We start from the raw sequence: 17,416 nt of genomic DNA on the forward strand, positions 1-17,416 counted from the left end.
CTTAACCAACATCACTAAGCCTGATTATCTGCAAAATCATGATTTGTGAGATCTTGCTGTACACAAATTGTCTGTTGTGTTTCCTGTGTCACTTTAAAAGTATTTCAATGCTTGAGATCATGGAAGTTGCTAAAGAAATGCTGTCTTTCAGGAAAGCATTAAACAGCAGAGTTAGGAAAGCTTTAATCATTGTGATATGTAAGAGTGCATTGGGTAAACTGCACCCCAAGCACAGTGAAACTCTTTCTGAAGCATTTGCATATGATTCATTGCTAGTTAGCACATCAATTCTTAGATACGATGCTCATAAATTGATTAGTAACTGAGGGCTTTCCAAGTTTTATTGCCATTTGATCTGTTGCTACTATATATTCAGCAAGCCCAGCAAAGAGAATCATTCCCAGAGCAAAGGAAAAGCAGTCAGCTATGAAACCACATGCCTCGATCTGATTATAACTATTCAAAATGGCACGCTTCATGTTTCTAGTGCCAATTATAGTTCAGCTGCTGTTTCTGCAAGTCGTAACATCACAGAAAAGGTAGGTTGCCTCTTCATTAGCTGTTTCATTGACAGGCAATGATATGAAATACCATTCATGCCTGAGGGAAGTCAAAACAGGGTAGTGGATGGAGCAGACAGGTTGAGGGTGGAATGGATAGAGGTTGGGATGGGGGCTAGGGATGAAGAAGTGGAGTTCATCACAGGCAGGTCTAATCACATCATTCCCTGATGAACACTTTTCATTTTGGGGCAATTGGACTGTGACCTCCAAAGGCGCAAATCCTCTCTGAATTTGTTCTCCTGATTATGGAGATCTATGCCTTTGAAAGAAAGAGTTTCACAGTCTGGTAGGGAGTTTAAGATTGCCTGGTTTCTATTCTTCTTCAGCCTGGTGAGAAATTCTGATAGTTGGAGGGGAAGAGTTTTCCACCTTCTCTCCCTTGCTCCAAAGATGATTTTAGACATATCAAACAATGCCAGAACCCACCTCTCTGCTCTACAGTATTGTGCTAGGATTAATTCCTGGTGGGAGTGCAGCTCACTAAATAATCCTCTCTCTGTAATGGCAGTGTGAATTATCTTAACCAATTTACTCCACCGCCACTGCCGTTGTTTAATATATTAAACAATTGATTTTCTGCATGATACTATTAGTCTTTAAAGTGTCACTGACTCACAGACTGGTTGTGTACCAGAACGTAGAGCTTATGACTCCCTACTCTTCTCTGTCAAGGCACTAAAATCTCCAGCCAGAAAGAAAATTTCAAAGGCGAAATTTCACTTCTGACTCAGAGTTCAGCCATCCATTTTACCTCCTGCTACGTTTTCCTTATCAGTGAAGGTTAAACTTTAGTTCCTTCACTCAGAGTACAATGACAGGTTCTCCTTAGTCAAAAGGCAATTACCAGTTCCAAAATTGGAATGCACATTTCAGGAGAGTTGCCTAATACTCTTTATCACCTCAGTGTTTTATAATATATTCAATCAATGCAATGGACAAGTGTTAAGTGTGAATTTACCAATAAAAGGTACAGGTTTAATGGACAGGACCTATTTATGGAACACTGATGGAAGTCCAGAGTCTGGTTATTCTATACTTGTATTGAAAGGTCTCATTTCTAAAAATATTTTGTTAAATCTTCCAAATGTACCAAAAGATAGAAACCTATAGACGCAGAATTTACAGTTAGTTGAATGTATGTTCTGCTCTATTAGAGGCTTTGTTCAATGCTTTAGGAACCATACACCCAAAGTCAAGTGGATGCCTCATAGCAAATCCTTTTGTGTTTTGTTATTATATTGTACTCACTTCCCTCAGAGATAAAGTTAAAAATCACACAACACCAGGTTATAGTCCAACAGGATTTATTTCGAGGCACTAGCTTTCTAAGTGTTGTTTCTTCATCAGGATTTGGACTGGGGTGTACAAAGTTAAAAATCACACAATACCAGGTTATAGTCCAACAGGTTTAATTGGAAGTACACTAGCTTTCGGAGCGATGCTCCTTCATCAGCTGATAGTGGAGGGCTCAATCCTAACACAGAATTTATAGCAAAAATTTTCATGAAAGAAGTCAAACTATCACTGTATTCTAACAGATGAAAGGCTTAACAGACAATCAATTTTTCAACGTATAATTTCAGTTACATCACACTGTAAATTTTTGCTATAAATTCTGTGTTAGGATTGAGCCCTCCACAATCACCTGATGAAGGAGTGTCGCTCTGAAAGCTAGTGTGCTTCCAATTAAACCTGTTGGACTATAACCTGGTGTTGTGTGATTTTTAACTTTCTTCACCAGGTGGTTGTGGAGCAGAATCATAAGTCACAGAATTTATAGTAACAGGATTGTAGTGTCATGGAATGTAATATTAAACAAATTTAGTTTAAGTCTTTCATCTTTTAGAATGATAATGTTAGTTTCAGTTCCTTTATATGTAAATTGCAGAACTTTTTTAAAGTTACATTTTCTGTTAAGACAGCTTTAACAATCGGTGCCATCTCAGCTTAGATGAAATACTATTAGTCTTCAACGTGTCACTGACTCACAGACTGGTACCATAATCTAGAGTTTATGACTCCCCATTCTTCCCTATCAAGGCACTAAAATCACCAGCCAGAAAGAGAAAATTTGCAAGGTGAAATTTCACTTCTGACTCAGTAGGGCCTTCAATTTAGTTCCTGATGAAGAAGCAGCACTTCGAAAGTTAGTGCTTCTAAATAAACCTGTTCGACTATAACCTGGTGTTGTGTGATTTGTAACTTTGTCCATCCTAGTCCAACACAGGCACCTCCAAATCATGACTTCCCTCAGAGAGGGCTGAAAGATTAACTTATTCAAAGCTGAGTTAGATATTTTTGACAGTGAGGGAATTGATAGTTATGGGGGTGCAAGCTGAAAAGTAGAGTTGAGACCACAATCAGATCAATCATAATCATATATAATGGCAGAGCAGATTGATGGGCTGAATGGCCATCCCCTTACAATAAAATCCAATATTCCCATTATTTATCAAACAATACAATGACGATGATTTGCACATTATCATCTGTACTACTAGCACTGAAACACGGTTGAATGTTTAATACTGTAAAGGTTCTCTCAAGGATAAGTTGTTAAGCATTCTGTTTTCATTAGATAGACTTCTTTACAAAATTGGGTTGCCAGTTGTGTCAGGAATGTGCTGAAAGGAGTGAGAATTGGGAAGAACAGGTTACTTTGGACTTCTGATTCCCAAGTTTCTAGATCATTGGCTTCTTTTTTCTCATCTCACAATGGGTCTGTAATCAATATATTAATACAGATTTGAATCATAGAATCCCACAGTGAGAAAACAGACCCTTCAGCACAACAAGTCCACACTGACCCTTCAAAGAGTAACCCATTGAGACTCATTACCTACCCTATTACTCTACATTTATCTTGACTAACTCACCTAACTACATATCCCTGACACACCTGGCAATTTAGCTCGGCCAATTCGCCTAACCTGCACATCTTTGGATTGTGGAGAAAACTGGAGCACCTGGAGACACATGGAGAATGTGCCAACTTCACACTGACTGTGGTCTGAGGCTGGAATCGAGCCCGTGTCCCTGGTGCTGTGAGGCAGCAATGCTAACCACTGAGCCACTGTACTGCCCTAATCACAGTTGATCAATGTGATTAATCAGAAATACCACTATTTTTATATTATGTTAAAAATCACACAACCTCAGTTTAGAGTCTAACAGGTTTACTTGGAAGTACAAGCCCTCGGAGCATTGCTCCTTTGTCAGGTAGTGAGTGCACCAAAACCTTGTACTTCCAAATAAACCTGTTGGACTACAACGTGATGTTGTGTGATTTTTAACTTTGTCCACTCCAGGAGAAAGTGAGGCTGAAGATTAGAGTTGACCTGACCTGCTGTGCTTTTCCAGCACCAGACTTTCAACTTTGTCCACCCCAGTCTAACACCGACACCTTCACATCATTTGTATTATGCGACAACTCAAATAATAAGGTGAACTAACTGGATATTGACCTTGTTATCTTTTGGCGTTCCTACGTCTGCTATCACAAAGTTCTGGGTTCAAGATTCCCCTGAGGTGTGAGCTCAAAAATGAAAGCTGATGATGCAGTTCAGTTTTGAGAGATTACTACATTGTTGGAGATGCCATTTCTTTTGGGAGAGACATTGAAACTGAGACCCTCCGCCTGTCTACTCAAGTGGATGTAAAAGAATTCATGGTCACTGCTTCTCAGAAGAACAGGAGAGTTCTTCACTCTCAGTATCTTGGCCAATATTTATCCCTGAGGGAACATTACAAAACAAAAGGTTATCTGGTGATTGCCAATTTGCTATTTGTCAGATGCTATAAACATATTACACTTCAAAAGTACTTGATTGGCAAGTTTTGAGAAGTCTAATTGCCATGAACAAAATATATGAATGCAAATCTTCTTGCTTTCTACAATAATGAGCTAAACGGAATGGCCAGGTTTTCAGCTCTTTATCAGGATGGAGAAACGAGTACAATATTTATTCTCAATATTCTTTGGACATTGAAGAAGGGAATAAAAGGACATGTGAAATTTGTTAAACAATTCAGAAATGAATCAATAGTTTTAGTGGATATTTTTTTAAAAATTAGAAAGGCTAGCCAGAAACTAAAATATATCACAAAAAGCTGAGACAGTTGGAGTGTAAAGAGGAAATGCAGCAACAAGCAATATTTAAATATACAGATTATTATAAGGAATATGAAAAAAATGATTAAAACATAGAAATATCAAATGGATAATGTACAGCTGGACAAACCAGGGGGAAATGTCAAATTACAAAACAAACATAAAAAAGAAAAAAAAATTAGTTACAGAGAAAAACAAAACTCTAAATAATGTATTGGGCCATTTTCTAGTGTAGAAATAGGTGAGGATTAAAGACAACTACAAAACACAAAGCAGTTCAAAAATAACAGACTAAGTATCATACAGTACAGGAGGAGGCTATTATGGTAATCATGTCATTGTTGAACCTTTGAAAGAAATTTCCAATTTGACTCACTCTCCTTTCTAACTCACTGTCGCCCGAGAGATTTCTCCAACTCTGTTTTGCCTTAGAGAGCTATCATTGAATCTGCTCCCATCATACTTTTGTGCAGCACATCCTGACAATAACTTGTGATGTAAATGCTTTTCTCATGTTTTCTCTGGTTCTTTTCCCAATTTCTCATTCTTTCTCACCTCATTCTTCTGCAGTTGTGCATAAGTTTCCACATTCCAAATGTTTTGTATCCACTTGTGCGTAGTTAATGGTTGTAATACAGCAGCCAATTCACACACACAGTAAGTGCCCTCAAACAACAATGAAATTAATGACAAGTTTATTTGGCTTTTGTTGTTGGTTGGGAGATAAATGTTGACCCTTACACAGGACTCTTCTTCAGAAGAATGGCAGGGATTTTATTTTACCAACAGTTCAGAAGAGTATTGAATTCACATCTTACTGAAACATAGCATGTTTAACAGTGAAGTATACCTTCAATACTGTACTCCATGTACTGATGTGATGGTGAGGAGGATAAATATTGTGGCAAATTGGCCCTGGAGAGAAACTCACCCCATTATCTCCATTTTATCATTTAGCTGCTGAGTGCAAAGATAACATATTGGCATGGGTAGAGGATTGATTAGCTATCAGCTCTCTTACCAGACCATAAGACTGGGAGACAACAGTGGAGGTTTAACCTGATGGTCTCCACATTTCAGACAAGGGGAGAGGTTGAGAAGGAGACTCCTTCATAGTAACCTAAGCCAGTGCAGGAATTGAACCCACATTATTGGCATCACACTGCATCACAAACCAGCCATTTAGCCAAGCTAACTGACCCCCTATCAGGCAGTAGGGACTGGGTGTAAATGGTTTACAAGCTATAGCAAGTGGTGTGCCACAGTGATCAGTGCTCGGGCCTTCAAGTTTTACAATTTGTATAAATGACTTGAATAAAGAAACCAAAGGGCTGGTTGCTAAATTTGTTGATGATACGAAGATATATAGGAAAGTAAATTTTGAGGAGACATAAGAAGGCTACATAGGATTATAGATAGGTTAAGCGAGTAGGCAAAAATCTGGTAAAAGGTGTACAATATAGGAAGATGTAAAAGTGTCAATTTTGATAGGCAGAATTTAAAAATACTAAATGATGAGAGGTTGTAGAGCTGTGAGATGCAGAGAGATCTGGGTGTTCTAATGCATGAAAATCAAAACGGACAGCAAGTAATTAGGAAATGGGTCTCCATATTTAATGAAGGATGTAAAAGCACTGGAAAAAATTCAAAAACATTTATAGACTAATACCTGGAATGTGTAGATTATGTCATGAGGAAAGTTAAGACAGGCTAGGCTTATATCTGCTAGCATTTAGAAGACTAAGGAGCAAATTGATTGAAACATATAAGATTGTGAAGGATCATAACAGAACGGGTGTGCAGAGGATGTTTCCTCATGGCAAAATCTAAAGCTATGGGTAACTGTAAAAATATAGGCATCACTCATTTCAGAGAGAGATGGGAAAGTGTTTCTCACAGAAGATTGTGAGTCTTTGCAACTCTCTTCCTCAAAAAGAGAGGTGGAAGAAGAGTCTTTGAATATTTTTTAGGTAGAGATTTAAAGATCCTTGATAAGGAAGGGGGTGAAAGTTGTCAGGGGTAGGCAGGTATGTAGAGTAATCAGGTCAGGTATGATTTTATTGAATGATGGAGAAGGCTCTTGGGTCATGTGGTCTTCCTCTGCTCTTAACTTATTATGTTCATATAAAAGAGGAATTGCGAGGAAAACAGCCAGTACAGTCATAATGGGCTGATCCATCTGTTTTTGAGCTGCACATTCCATGCTCTTTTTGATATAAATAGTCCAACATGGAGGGGAAGGTTAAAGAACATGTACAAAAATCATACTTTGATTTTTAATTGTTATGATTCATGTAAAATTTTAAACATTTTAATATTGCAATATTTATATGTCTTTTTTTTTAAAAAAACACAGCAGGAAAGTCCTATCACACTCAGAAAGGAGGGTAAACATTTGGATCCCAGACGCAGGTATGTTCTGCTTAAACAGTAGGAGTTGGGGTGGGGAGAAGGATAACCCATTGTTTATGTTCATTGAGATGAGGAATGGTTTTGCTGGAAATCATTGCATATGTTCTAAACCAGACAGCTAGACAATGAAGGATAGAACTAGAGCCAATCTTTGCAAGCTTTTCTTTAGTTGTATATTACAAACCACCTGATGAAGCAGCAGCGCTCTCAAAGCCAGTGCTTCCAAAATAAACTTGTTGGACTATAACCTGGTGTTGTGTGATTTTTAACTTTGTACACCCCAAACCAACACCTGCACCTCCAAGTCATTACAAACATGCACCTCCTAAACAACAGACTCTGGTTTCACTCAGCTCCTTTGCTGAGGTTAGCTTTCAAATTCAAACGTATTAATTGAATTTACATTTTGCAGTGATGGGATTTGAACTCCTGTCTCTGGAGCATGACCCTGGGCCTCTGAATTAATATTTCAATGACTTTATCATCACAGCACTGTCTCACCTATTTTGACTATGTGGTAAACCTTGAATCGAACTTTGATAAAACTTCATAAGCATGAGAAAAAGAATTTAAACAATTGAGGCTTTATTCTCAACAGTAACTGAGGATAAGGAGCAAGTTTGTAGTCTGATGTTCCCCCTCACTCTGTCTGGTCCAAAGCTAGCCCTTTTCAATTTCTGGGTCTTTGTTAAATTTACCAGACTGAGACCCACTCCAACATAGGGTCTGTGTCTGTAATTCAAGCAGGAGGCAAGTTAGCAACAGTGACCGCAGATATGTTTGTCTGGGGCTACCAATCGAAAAGGTCACTGATGTGTAACTAAGATCCTATTCAGAAACAGATTGAGAATCAGATCAAGAGGTTTTCATGCAGTTTGCAAAAGAAGCAAATGCAAGCAAGGTGGGAAAATTATTTTTCACATAGCATGTCGTTAGGGTCTGAAATGCACTGCCTGAAAATGTAATAAGGGCAGGTTCCATTGAAGTATTCAAAGGTGCACTTGAGGATTATTTAAATAGAAGCAAGGTGCAGGATTGTGGGAAAGGCGAGGCAATGGCAATAAGTTAAACTGCTGAGAGAGTGAGCTCAGTCATAATGGGCCAAATGGCCTCCTTCTGTCTCATAATTTGGCAATTCTGTGAAGTGTTTTTTCATAGAGAGCAGAAGCAGGAGCGATTACTTCTGTTGAAGAGTGTCAGGATTTTCTATTTCCTTCTGGGGCCACAAGGGACATTCCTATTCCTCCTGGCTCAGAGAAAAGTAATAAAGTAATCAATAAAGAATAATTTACACTTCTGGCATTCCCTGGTGACTGCATCTTATCTCAAAGTCCACCAGCCAGCATAGGTTAATAATACTTCAAGAGACCCACCTATCTGAATCATGAGGACATTGCACCCAGCACACAAGGCCAAAATCACGGAATGTGTAAGCCAACACAAAAGAAGTAACCCTTTCTCACCAAACCACCCATCGCAGATATGTTTGTCTGGGGCAGCATTGATAGAAGTAATCAGTGTACAATAACCTTGTGAAGATCAGAATTGTTAAAACAGCAACACGACAACACCCCTACTCCAAATCAGAAATTTTTGTTGGTTTTTATTCCTCTGATTGAAATTATTTTGCTTTTCTCATTGGATGTCTCCACAGAAAATGCAAAGGAATGAAATGGATTAGCTAAAATATGAGTTTTATAAACAGCATAATAATGTTGATTGGGTCTTCTTGGATTGAGACTGAGGCACATTATCATTGCAGTATCAATCGAGCTTTATTCTGCATCAAGCCAATATTATACTGTGCACAGGGTGCTTCAAATTGAACATAAGTTGACTGTATAAATATTTGATTATTTAATTGTATTCAATGTTTGGGCTTTAACAGGGGAATCACTTTTGCTCCTACATATAGGAGCAAACGTCCAGGTCCATCAGGCACCGTTAGGACTTGAGTGCATTCTGACATGCCACACCAAATTCTAATTCAATTTTCATAAACTTAATTTGAGGATTTGCTACTTGTTACCCCTTTAAGGAACTGGCACTTATTCATTAATGTTAATTTGATTGAATTTGCTTTGAAAGAATATCTTGGGAGGGGTCTTATGGTATACTGGTACTGCCCCTACCTGTAAGCTGGAAGTGTGTGTTCAAGTTCCACCTACTCTAGAGGTCTGTAGTAACATCGTTCAATAGGTAGATTAGGAAACTATATGAAAGATTATATAGGACCAGACTGAAATCAGAAGACTCTGGATTAGTGGTGCTGAAAAAGCACAGCAGTTCAGGCAGCATCTGAGGAACAGTAAAATTGATGTTTCGAGCAAAAGCCCTTCATCAGGAATACAGGCAGAGTGCCTGAAGGGTGGAGAGATAAATGAGAGGAGGGTGGGGAATGGGGAAAAAGTAGCGTAGAGTAGGAAATGACCTGGGAGTTGCAGTGGGAGAGGGACTCCCTGAGAGTCAGAAGACTATTGGATTAGGAGGTGCATGTTTATATATTATAACTTAGTTACCCATCGGTGACCATTTCCATTGGTAGCCAGTTTTTTTCAATAACTTGCCTCCTGCTTGACTTGCAGACATGGACACTGTGTTGGGTGGGTCTCAATCCTGATAAATTTAACAAAGACCCAGAAATTGAAAAGGGCTAGCTTTGGACCAGACAGAGTGAATGTGTACATCAGACTACAAACTTGTTCCTTATCCTCAGTTACTGTTGAGAATAAAGCCTCAATTGTTTAATTTCTTTCTCTCGTGCTTGTGAAGTTTTATCAAAGTTTGATTCAAGGTTTACCACATAGACAAAATAGGTGAGACACTGCTGTGGTGATAAAGTCATTGAAATATTAATTTGGAGGCCTAGGCTCATGCTCCAGAGACATGGGTTCAAATCCCATCACTGCAGAATATAAATTCAGCAAATTCAACATTTGAATTTGAAAGCTAACCTGTAAAAACCCATCTGGTTCTCTCAACCCTTCAGGAAAGAAACTTATAATTTGTATTGGCCAAGATCTGACTTCAGATCCAAATTAGAAGAAAAAAAAGTATGTGGATGGTTAATAATCAAACAATCATCAGAGGACACGCTGACAACTGAGTGAAGGGAAGTCTTGTTTGAAAGGACACTGCAAGATTTCTCTAGAAAGCCTGGGTGAAGAGACACTGCTAAAGTTGGGAGGAGTTTTAGATACTAAGAATGCATTTCTGCTGAAATTGCAACCAATCTATAAATTTAGTGCAGCTTTCGTTTCTGAGAGTTTGTGTGAAAGTTAATCTTTAAGCTTGAGCCTGACATTGAATAAGTTTCAATTTGAGTTTCTATCTCCATAGTGAGTAGATCACATGGGTTTGTTTTGATAGATTTAATATTATTATGTTGAATCTGGAGGTCTTTTTGTGCCGCAGCATCACTACCTCTGAATTGGATCTCAGGGTCAACTCTTATGCCAGGACTTGTTGGCCATGGAAGAAATGTTCATGGTACAGTTCAATGGGTTCAATATCCAGTCCAGTAACCTCCTACCATCTTCCATTACTCTTCAAAGGATGACACGTGTGTGTGAATATACACTAATAAAAGTAGACCTTGTAGTAGATCCAATTCCCCTCCTGGATGACTCCATTTTACCATTGAAGGAGACAGTATCAATGCAAATGGAGAGTATTCCATCACTATCTAGACTTGTATCATGTAGATTATAGACTGTGTTTGCGAAGTCAGAGAATGAGTTCCTCTCTGTAGAATTCCCAGGTTACGATCTCCTTTTATAGCCACAGTATATATTTTTATACATGTTAAAAATAGGGCAAACTAAAGGTGATTCTTTCCTGCAAGTTTGCCCACAAGTTACACTCCATATCATACTGGCTGTTCTTTCACTGTCGCTGGGTTAAACTTTTACTACTCCCTCCCTCAAACCACAGTGAGTGTCCTTGCAGCCCATAGGCTGCAGCAGTTCAAGAAAGCACTCACTTCTGCAGGGCAATTAGACATGGGCAATAAATGTTGGCCTGGTCAGCGACGGCCATGACTTTAAAAAACAGGTACTGCTAGACTTGAACAAGTGTTTTCAGGGCCTTTTCTGTTCTTGTGTATCTCAAAAAATTGTTGTTCTTCCTCCAGTTGCTATTTGTCAGTCTGTGAAAAAGCTAAAGAATAAAAATTGTCCATTTTGATATTTTTATTCCAGACTACATCACAAGATGTGATTTCAACAACAACTCAAGACCATTTTGTGACTGGATCCAAACTTGCAAGGGTGACAGTGGAAACTGGATAAGGAACAAGCATGCTACACCCACACTGGGAACAGGTCCAAATGGAGACTATCCGAATGGAGGTGAGATTTCTCAAAATTGAGATTTGGTTGAAGCCCCAAGTTTTGGAGTTCCTTCCTTTAAAATTTCCATTTCTCAGCGTCCCTTTTCCAATTAAAAAGCCCCATAAACCCAACAACTTTAACCAAGCTTTCAGTTAGCCATCCTAAAATCTTCTTTGGTATCTCAGCATTAAAATTTATTTAATAACTGCTAGTTGGAATATTTCACTAGGATGACAGCACGATATAAATGCAAGTTACTTCTGTTAGTTTTAGCAATATGTGCGAACTTATCATCTGAAATATTATCAGTGAAAAGCATAAAGTTATATTTTATTGAATCTAAAAAAAACTATTTTGTACAATTTTATTAGCCAAGGCATGCTTTTCTTTAAAAATGCGTTATTTCATAGGATGTGGTATCCACTCACATGGCAAGGCCAGCATTTTGGATTCATCCCCAATTACCTTCTGAATTTGCCTTGGAATAGTTTACCTGGCCATTTCAGAGGGCAATTAAGAGTCAGCCATATTACTACTGGTCTGGGGTCATCATTTGGCCAAATCCAGTAAGATTTCCTTCCATTCTTTCCTGGAAAATTGATGATGGCTTCATGACTATAACTGACTTTCAATTCCAGGTTTGACCTTTGGGCACAAGGTCACTAACAGGCAATTTGAAAAAAGGGACAAAAATAGAAATTGCTGGAAAAGCTCAGCAGGTCTGGCAGCATCTGTGGAGAGAAATCAGAGTTAATGTTTTAGATCGAGTGACCCTCAGAAGGGTTCCGAAAAGATTTTTGAGGATCTTGCCAGGGTTGGAGGGTTTGAGCTTAAGGGAGAGGCTGAATAGACTGGGTTATTTTCCCTGGAGTGTCAAAGGCTGAGGGGTGACGTTATAGACCATTTGTAAAAGCATGAGGGTCATAAATAGGGTGAATAGCCAAGGTATTTCCCTGAGGTGGGGGAGTCCAAAACTAGAGGGCAAAGGTTTAAGGTGTGAGGGGAAAGATATAAAAGGAACCTAACGGACAACTTTTTCACACAGAGAGTGGTGCGTGTATGGAATGAGCTGCCAGAGGAAGTGGTGGAGGCTGGTACGATTACCACATTTTAAAGGCATCTGGATCAGTAAATGAATAGGAAGAGTTTAGAGGGATATGGGCTAAATGCTGACAAATGGGACTAGATTTATGTAGGATATCTGGTCAGCATGGATGAGTTAGACTGAAGGGTCTGTCTCCATGCTGCATACCTCTATGACTCTATGACCCAAAACTCTAACTCTGCTTTCTCTCCACAGATGCTGCCGGACCTGCTGAGCTTTTCCAGCAACTTCTATTCTTGTCTCTGAATTACAGAATACGCAGGTCTTTCAGTTTTAATGTTAAAAAGGTTTTGAACATCACTTCCTTTTAACTTACTAAGAAATGGACTAGAAGGAAATGATTCTCTAAGTTTTCTGAAGCTATTTTCAGTGATTTAAAATCAGCTACTTATTGACAATGGATTGAGGATGTGATTTAACAACTGTTACTTTTATCTGACTTGTGTTAAGCAAATTGCACAAAGTTGCCCAACCAAAGCATCATTAAACATTTTGAAGCATTATTTTTTAAATTATGCTTCATAACACTGCTCAATTAAGTTGGCTCACAGCAGATTTTGGGTTTAATGATGTGTAAACTACTATAAGTGAAAATCAAGCAAAAGTGTTTCTCAAAACAAATGTAATTTTGTGCACAGTTAGATTGCCAAATCCACTCAAAATAGATACTGTATCCTTCCCAGTAGCCTATGGTATGTTACGCATTTTTCAAGTGGTGCTGAATCCTTTTCCATATAACTTCTTTCCATTTTATTTCTTAACTAGTACTTTATACAAGATGACAAAATCATCACATGAACTAGAAACTCATAGACTCAGGCTAATGGCCTTGGAGGCATGGGTTCAAAGTAGCTGATGATATTTAAATTCAGTAAGAAAACTTTTGAATTCTAGTTTTATTAATGATGACCATGAAATCTATAATTGAATATTGTAAAATAAAACCATCTGGTTCAGTTGTTCCCTTTAGGGGAAGAAATCTGCCATCCTTCTCTGGTCTGTAACTCTGGACCCACAATAATGTAGTTGACTTTTAAATGCAAAGGCCTAGCAAAACATTCAGTTCAAGGGCAACCAGGGATGGGCAAAAAAATGCTCACCCTGCCTATAATGCCCCCATTCCATGGAAGACCAACAAATAAAAAGAAAACACTTTGCACTGTCAGAGGTGCCGTCTTTCAGATGAGACATTAAACTGAGGCCCAGTCTGCTTCCTCAGGCATATTTTGACAAACCACAAGGAATTATCCTTGGTGTCTGTGTCAATACTTACCACTTAATTTGCCTCACTAAAACAGATCATCACTGTTGTTCTGACAGTGATAATGTCACGCATTTGCTGTTGTATTTTTACCTTGCGATAGTGAAACCCAAAGCTGCAGGTGATGACCTAGATCATCTTCAGCTCAGTGGATGAAGAGGAATAGTGGCCACCTTTCAGGAGCATTACATTGGCTGTAAAGAGACTTTGGCTAGATCTGAGGTTTAAAAAGGACACTACTGCAATGCAAGTCTTTCTTTCCTTCCTTTCATCATCTGAAAGATGGTGCCTCCAAACATGCAGTGTTCCCACAATGCTTGAGGTTTAAATCCTCAGTGTTAAGATTCAGAGGCAGGAGGACAGCAGCATGTCAGTTTAGATCATAGACTCAAGTCAAAGAGTGGAGATAGACTCCAAGAGTTTCAGACTGAAAGGCAAGTTCACTGTGGAATTATGGTGCTCTGGTTAAAAGTTGTATTGAAACGTTTCTTTTTTGAATTGTTGTATATTAGATGGATTCTTCATTTATCAGGAAGCCAGCAATTTTGCTCCATCTGGATCCATTAGGTTGGAGAGTAAGGAGATCAGTGTGTCTGGGGAAATATGCATCGATTTTTGGTACCACATGATGGGATCAGAGGACCAAAATGAACTGAAGGTGTTGGTTACAGACTATGCAACTGAAAGAGAGGTGTGGAGTGAAAGAGGCAATCAGGGCTCCTCCTGGCTGTACACTTCAAGAACAGTTAATTTTCCAACAAAATCCAACATACAGGTCTGTAAAATGTGTCATTATAACCAGATTATATACTTGCACAAAGACATTACGACTTTTCCTTTGCAGTTTCACTGTGAAAATCTCACTAGTTCACATAAAAGAATCCACAGTCAGACCGCCAGCTCCCAGGATCTTCCATCACATTCCTTCTGAGCTGCTTATGGCTGAGAATAATACAAACATGTAACATAAGAACAAGGAGCAGGAATCAGCTATTCGGCCCCTCAAACCTATTCCACTATTCAATGAGACAATGGCTTAAATGGCTGCTGCTTCATGTCTACTTTCCTGCCTAACCCTCTATATCATAAGACCATAAGAACATAAGATATAGAAGCGAAGTCTGCCCTGCTATTCTCCTAGGTCATCGCAGATCTGATTAGCCTCAATTCTACTTTCCTGCCTTTTCCCCATAATCACTGATTCCCTGACTGATTATCTCAGCCTTGAATATATCTAACGACCTAGCCTCTACAGAAATGAATTATACAGATTTATGACATTCTGAAATAAAAAAATTCCTTATCTCTGTCTTAAATGTGCCCATTACTCTGAGATTATGTCCTCTGGTCTTCGATTCTTCCACAAGAAAAAACAACTTTTCTGTACCTACCCTGTAAAGGCCCCTAATTGTACGTTTCAATAAGGTCATCTCTTATATTTCTAAATTCCAAAGAGTACAGCCCCAATCTATTCAACCTGTCTTCATAAGAAATTCTCCTTTCTCAGGGTCAATGTAACTAAACTTCTTTTCACTGTCATATCAGTACATTTCTCTTGTATGAGGAGACTAAAACTCTTCATAGAATTATAGGTTGGTTTTACCAGTGCCTTGTATAGCTTTAGCAAAACTTCTCTATTTTTGTTCTCTATTCCCCTTTAAATAAAGGCCAACATTCCATTTGCCTTCCCAATTACCTGTTGAACTTGGAAGCTAGCCTTTTGTGATGCACGGACCAAGTCCCTCAGATCCCTTTGTGCTGCAGTATTTTCCCACTTAAATAATATTCAGCTCTGTCCAAATGCCAAACCTCACTTTTTCACCATCATGTTTCTTCTGCCATTCTTTTAAACTGTCTATGTCCATCTGTAGACTCTTGTGTCATCCTCAGTTCTTGCCTTCCCACTTATTTTGTGTCATTAGCAAACTTGTACATTCACTTTCCTCATTCAAGACATTAATATATGTAAATAATTCTGTCCCTAACACTGGTCCCCGTGACACACCACTAGTCACAGATTGTCACCTTAATCTTAACTCTGCCTTCTATTACTTAGCCAATCTTCTATTCATGCTAATATGCTACTCCAACCCCATGGGTTGTTATGTTATAAAATAATTTATTAAAAAGGGAAGCTAGTACTAAATATCATATTAAATAACCCTAGAATCCCTTGTCTGTTAAAACTCTATCCAAACGTACCTTGAATATATTCAATGAACCAGCCTCCATTATTTCCTGAGGAATAGTATTCCACTGAAGAACATGCCTCTGAGAAAAAGAAATCTTCATTTCTGTTGCAAACAGTAGCCCTGATGCTTTAAACTGTGACCTTTAGCTCGCTACTGTCCCACAAAGGAAACATACTCTAACTAATCAATTCTCAACCCCTTTGTTTCTGCACAACAATTAAACTCATCACAATGACAAAAATGATTTTGCATCTCCTTAATCTTTCTCACTCTGTAGATGCATAAGTTCATTCAGTTAGTTTCTCAACTATTCTTCTTGGCAAGGTTTATTTTATATTTCTTATCAACATTTATAAAATCATGAGGAGTATGGATAGGTTAAATAGCCAAGGCCTTTTTCCTTGGGTAGGGGAGTCCAAAACTAGAGGCATAGCTGTAAGGTGAAAGGGGAAAGATTTAAAAGGAACCTGAGAGCAACTTTTTCACACAGTGGGTGGTACGTGTATGGAATGTGCTGCCAGAGGAAGTGGTGGAGGCTGGTACAATTACAGAATTTAAAAGGCATCTGGATGGTTTCATGAATCGGAAAGATTTAGAGGGATATGGGCCAAATGCTGGCAAATGGGACAGATTAATTTAGGATATCTGGTCCTCATGGATGAGTTGGACCAAAGGTTCTGTTTCCATGTTGTACATCTCTATGACTCTATAAGGCTCCAAGTATGATTTCTAATCTTGTCCAGGATTGGTGACTACAATTCCCTTGGAAGACTGAGTACAGGATCAGATCTGCACTCAGATGTGATTCTCTACCATGCTAACATTGCAGGTGTTTTTTGCATACTCTCTGCTTCCTGTTATCCCTATGCGAGTTTACAATTTTCACAATTAATTTTGTTGAGGAATCTTAACAAATGCCATTCAGAAGGGGAACCAAAGAAATCTTAAATGGAAGGGAAAATGGATCTTGTTTGTTCAGGCAGTGATAGAGTACATTAGTGCTGAGCTAGCACTACACAATATGGATCATTTTTGTTGTGGATTCACAAATTGAATGGATTTTCAGTTTTTGTTAATATTATAGGTAATATTCGAGGCTGTTCGTGGACGCACTGAATATGGCGACACAGCGATTGATAATGTAGCTGTCAGACGTGGAAACTGCGACAGTGGTAAGATTTGAATAAAGGCTTTTACCCTCTACATGTGGATTTCTTTTTCTCCTGCTGCGGGCAATCTGCTCCCAAGGTCTTTCACAAGAGTATTCTCTATAGCTGACGGGGAACTTGTTCTTTCATTTTTCATCTCTCAAGTCATCTATATCTCCCCCCCCCCACATATTAATACACTCTTGGTGGTTTATCATTATGCTTGACAGGTAACAGTGAATGCTGTGGGGTGCAAGTGAATCTGACCCTGTCCTCCTTCTGACATGTGTAGT

General features: G+C 38.7%; 1 protein-coding gene across 1 annotated transcript; it reads left to right on the forward strand.

Annotated features, from left to right (window-relative positions):
* Positions 1-416: 416 nt before the first annotated feature.
* LOC122556339 (zonadhesin-like) lies at positions 417-17,166 on the forward strand. Its single transcript, XM_043702971.1, has 5 exons — positions 417-539; positions 7,031-7,086; positions 11,286-11,435; positions 14,296-14,558; positions 17,060-17,166. The coding sequence occupies exons 1-5, from the start codon at positions 466-468 to the stop codon at positions 17,156-17,158; spliced, it is 642 nt and encodes a 213-aa protein (XP_043558906.1). The 5' UTR covers positions 417-465; the 3' UTR covers positions 17,159-17,166.
* The last annotated feature ends 250 nt before the right edge of the window (positions 17,167-17,416 follow it).

Source organism: Chiloscyllium plagiosum, chromosome 13 (assembly GCF_004010195.1).
Source record: "Chiloscyllium plagiosum isolate BGI_BamShark_2017 chromosome 13, ASM401019v2, whole genome shotgun sequence".
Lineage (NCBI taxonomy): Eukaryota > Metazoa > Chordata > Chondrichthyes > Orectolobiformes > Hemiscylliidae > Chiloscyllium > Chiloscyllium plagiosum.

Excerpts from the sequence above, each read along its gene's own strand:
- LOC122556339 (XM_043702971.1), top strand. The coding sequence starts at position 466 with ATGGCACGCTTCATGTTTCTAGTGCCAATTATAGTTCAGCTGCTGTTT. Across the intron at positions 540-7,030 it reads GTCGTAACATCACAGAAAAG|CAGGAAAGTCCTATCACACT; the intron begins GTAGGTTGCCTC and ends AAAAAAACACAG. Across the intron at positions 7,087-11,285 it reads CATTTGGATCCCAGACGCAG|ACTACATCACAAGATGTGAT; the intron begins GTATGTTCTGCT and ends TTTTTATTCCAG.